Source organism: Triticum dicoccoides, chromosome 3A, assembly GCF_002162155.2.
Source record: "Triticum dicoccoides isolate Atlit2015 ecotype Zavitan chromosome 3A, WEW_v2.0, whole genome shotgun sequence".
In the NCBI taxonomy this organism is placed as follows: Eukaryota; Viridiplantae; Streptophyta; class Magnoliopsida; order Poales; family Poaceae; genus Triticum; species Triticum dicoccoides.
The window spans coordinates 102,090,324-102,095,094 of NC_041384.1; the positions used below are offsets into that span (position 1 = coordinate 102,090,324).

Genomic DNA, 4,771 nt, shown 5'->3' on the forward strand with positions numbered 1-4,771 from the left:
TTTGTGGATGACATTTGCAGAACAAATTGCATTTACATGCTGTTTCGTTATCTTTTTGAGACTCAGTTGTTGGAGATGCTTCTCTTTTTCTTACAGTCTATTTAGATTCTTTTGTGGATGATACAACCTTATATATTTTTGGCACAGATTTTGAGTGTTATACTAGATCCAACAATATGTACCCATAAATTGTTTTCAGGATTTAACATTTGCCAGTTTTCCTTTCTTCTCTCGCGAAAAGAGAGGCGGCAGGGTAGTTCCTCCAACCCGCCCGCTCCCCGTCGACAGGTTCGTGTGTCCCCTCCTCCTCAGTTGGCCGTGTCGGTGATGTGGATAGGGTCGTAGGGTTAGGTTTAGCTTTCTTGCGGCGGCGCGGTGATGGCGATGCCGGTGCTGAGAAGAATAAGTTTCCCCTGGCTCCTTGTCCACCTCGCCGAAGGCGGTTTCATCGTCGGCGCTGAGGAGCGCAAGGCATTGTGTGGTCACCGGTCTTCGGATTGGTGGATCTAGGCGTAGGAGTGGTTCGTGATCCTGTGCAGGTTTCTTCAACGGTGGATCTAGGCGTAGGAGTGGTTCGTGATCATGTGCAGGTTTCTTCAACAGCGACGACGACGGCGGTGCCGAGAAGAATAAGTTTCCCCTGGCTCCTTGTCCACCTCGCCCTCCCCGGAGGAGGTTTCATCATCGACGTTGAGGAGCGCAAGGCGTTGTGTGGGCGCCGGTCTTCGTATCGCTGGATCTAGGCGTAGGCGTGGTTCGTGATCCTGGTTTATTCAACGGCGACGACGACAATGGCGGCGGCTCTACCTGTGCGCTGGTCCTTCAGGGCCGTAGATCGGAGTGGCCGGCTTCAAGTGCGACGCGGTGGCGGCGGCTCGTTTTGGTGGATAAATTTGTTTGGTGCTCTATGGACTGGAATATAATTTCTAGTTTGTTTGGGTCCTTTGTATTGTTGATGATCCTTTATAATGGATCTAGGGGCCTTTTTACAAAAATTAAATTGCTTTTAGAATTTTTAAAAATTATCACCTGGCTGTTTTGATTATTCCAAACAACCCAAAATCCGCCCTTGACATAGTTGTCACTACCTTGCTCTTCGATTTGGGCAGGTTTTATGCTGTAAGTTTATACAAGCAAGATGCATTACACAGGTAAGTTCTGTATTCAGACAATGCAACACCACAAGCCTTGAATCGATGGTACGCTCACGGTGGAAACGGATGATTATACAAACAAAATTAACTTTGCAGAATAGAAAAGCAGCATAAATAACTACCCCACAAGCCTTTGAATCGATGGTGCGCTCGCGGTGGAAACAGGTGATTACACAAACAAAATTAACTTCGCGGAATAGAAAAGCAGCCTAAAGTACAAAGTAACTTGTTTCAAAAAAAAGAACAAAGTAACAGCCTAACCATTTATTACTGCAACGCAAACGGAGCCCAAAGTACAGAATCCAAACGAAATCACCTGACTATTACAACGTACAAAAAACAGAGTATTGAAAAAGTGGCATTTATTTGTCATGAAGCGAAAACTTGGATGCTCTTGGAACCGAGAGATTTCCATCATGGCTGGCAACACGACGATGAAAATCCTGCGTCAAAACAACAGAACACCGCAGGAAGAGCGTCGAGTAAAAGAGTACTCAGAGAGGAAGCATCCATCTCCATGCAAATGCTAACAACTGTAGCTTGTTTCACTGGGCACTGTCTTGCTCGCCCTTTTGTGCGGAATCACCAAGTAAATCCTTAAGTTCCCCTTTCTGAAGAAAATTTAGAGAATAAGTCAACCACCAAGTGAAAGATACCAGCTGGATACACATGCTGAATGAAATAGTGATGATCCGTTCACTTGCCTGGTGCATGCTTAATATGATGTCAGAGCCCCCAACGAACTCCCCGTTGATAAATATTTGCGGAAAGGTAGGCCAGTTACTGCACAAACAAACAGTAGCTTTAATAATGATACCATCAGGAGATACATAATTTGTAAACCCCGGCAGCTTAGCAACAGGTGTTAAATTATCCATTTGTCATTTCCGCCATGATGCATATGAATGAAACTGAATAAAATTGGAACTCTGAAAGTTGAACATTAAGTAGAACTCTCCAATGTTGTAATCAAGGGCACACAACATGTTTTCGACGAATCTGTTCCAAGTAAAGCCTCCAGCTAAATCAAAATCATATTCTGTATGTTTTATCATCTGTTGTTGAAGCTAAATCTTAACCCATAGTAAAATATTTTCTTTACCACATCATCCCATACCCTATTCCCATGGCTAGTTCCTTTTTTTTTTCCTTTTTGAGACAATTGTCTTCCATCTAAAACTGAAAGTACAACATCAGGGAGGTTATGACGAGCAACTTACGAGTAAGCTTTGACACTCTCCTTGAGCTTCATATTACTCAGAATATCTCTGGCAGTGATAGAGACGCCTGCAATAGACAAGATATGATTTAGGGATTTCAGGGGCACAATTGACTGAGAGCTGGTTCTGAGATATAGCTTACCATATTGCTGGAGGACCTTAACTGCCAGTGCACTAAATCCACACCTGGGAGCTTCAGGATAACCCTTCATGAAGATAACGACTGGATTCTCCTTGATATCCTGGCAAAGATTTCATCAAGGAAATTAATTAACAGCAGAAGAATATGACACAACATTAAGCTTTACAATTTTCATGCCATGCGTATTTTTGTTACATTTCAAGAGATTGAATATAAATGTTCTGAAGCTCATGTGTGCATATAAATACCTGAGCAACGATGTCTTGCAAAGACATGTCAGAACCTTTGCTTGTAGGCTGGAAATCTTGATGTGTATCAGTATCAGCGGTTACTCGTGTTGCACTTGTGCCGCCATTCACGTTAGAATCACCACTGATTCCTGATGAGTAGTTCATGAACTGTTGGAAAGCTGGTCGTGACACGGTCTGCTTTTCCAGTTATCATGCAAAACAAGGTCATTGTGCAAACATGAGATCAAAATCAAAACAGAAACAATCTGATTTTGCTTGACAAAAGCTGATAGTGCAACATTGGTTGGTTCTTTGATAAACTGGAAGCAAAATAAAGCTTGAAAATACTATAGTGTAAGCACAGAGCAAAAAGGACAATTGATGCCCAGAAGCTAACGAGAAAACCTCAACTGTGATAACATTGCAAGTCTAAGCTGAAACTAACCATGTAACCTTCTTTAAAGCTCATAGACACTGTTCCATTTAAAATGAAACCAAACAACCACCAGTTTATAGCATTATAAGGCTCAGAGCCGGGAGGTGGCTCCAGCCTCACCGAAGCACTCTCCATGCAGGCGTACAGCATTAAACAGGTTGCATAAACATCCCATTTAAATGGAACACGTTTACAGGAAACCACTTGGTAGAGAACTATAGCATCCATAACATCCATTCAGACATAATAATGGCTGCCTTATAGCACAAATGGTCATGGCAAATGCTGAAATGAGCTCAACTCTACACATGTGGATTTTTGGTTAAAATATATGGGGCCACCGGAGTCTCATCTCTAGACATGATATGCTTTAAAAAAAGGTGAAAACCAGGGTCATCATGATAGCTCTTATCAAACAATCTCGTGATAGAGAGATGGTACAGATGAATGTAACATTAAATTTATGCAACTGTAAACGAGTGAACCGATTAGCTTACTAGGTCCCAATGAACCTGACAGCAATTTGGGGATTTTGGGGCTCGATCAGAGCTCGGACCAGTTGAGCGAAAATAAATCGGGAAAAGCTCAGAACTATGAACAGATGAAGGTGCCGGCACTTACCGCCGTGCTGGGCGCGCGGCACGACCGCGCGAGCCCCCTGAGGAGGGAAGACGACACCAGCCTCGCCATGTTCCCCTGCATCGACGGGTAAAACAGACAGGCAACCGCGATTTAGCAACAGGGACGGATCTAGATGCGCCCAGAAATTGGGGAGATCGGTAGGGTTTAACTAATCGGTGGATGAACGAAAGCTCATACCTCGAAACCCAGTGGAGAGAGATTGCGGACGGGGTCGAGACGGCAGGGGCGCGGTGGGCGGCGACGCGCGCGAGAGGCGGAGGGAGTTGGGCGGCGGGGCAGGGGGATTGAGGGGGCGGGGGCGGCGGCGGCGGCGGGCACTGCCTTCTCGGACGGTTCGACTCCAATCTACCAGGATGTGCTGTTCGGTGAATATACCGCACGAACGTGCGGTGCAACTCCTTACGGCGCGACGTGCTCCGCGCCGTCCGATCGCCACGCGGCCACGCGCGAGCTCTTCATCAGGATGGTGATTTTTTTTTTAACGGGACATCAGGTTGATGACTTTTTTTAGGGTCAAAGCAAAAACGCTTTATTACGCAACCAGGCTAGGCATGTCGCCTAAAACAAGTTCGGCCACAGACGGCGGAACACTGATATCCCATATGGTGGGTTCATTCACATTACATTCGTATCCTAACTTAGCGAGTTCGTGCACAGCACCGTTGGCTTCCCGCCTGCATGCAATAACATCACACTTTGAGAATCATAGCCTCATTTGAATCTTCAGGACGTCCAGGGCCGAGGCATTTGCTGAGAAGTTTGGCTCCTTCCGCGTGAGGGCCGCTGGAGAAGCTGTGAGTCAGTCTCGATGCAGATCCGGATCGCTCCAAGATGGGCGGCCAGCTCCATCTCGCCCTCAGCCGCTCGTAGTTCTGCTGCGAAAGCATCATGGACATGCTCATTCCTTCCTGCCATGCAAGCTATTGCATCTTCATTGAGGTCACGTG

At 45.8% G+C, this 4,771-nt stretch overlaps 1 protein-coding gene across 1 annotated transcript; it reads right to left on the bottom strand.

The window, feature by feature from the left end:
• Positions 1–1,323: 1,323 nt before the first annotated feature.
• On the bottom strand, positions 1,324–4,139 carry LOC119267376 (monothiol glutaredoxin-S4, mitochondrial-like). The gene is made up of 7 exons (XM_037548756.1): positions 4,002–4,139; positions 3,804–3,878; positions 2,765–2,941; positions 2,517–2,616; positions 2,375–2,441; positions 1,859–1,937; positions 1,324–1,765 (listed from the first exon to the last, which is right to left on the bottom strand). The coding sequence occupies exons 2-7, from the start codon at positions 3,870–3,872 to the stop codon at positions 1,700–1,702; spliced, it is 558 nt and encodes a 185-aa protein (XP_037404653.1). The 5' UTR covers positions 3,873–3,878; positions 4,002–4,139; the 3' UTR covers positions 1,324–1,699.
• Positions 4,140–4,771: the final 632 nt, after the last annotated feature.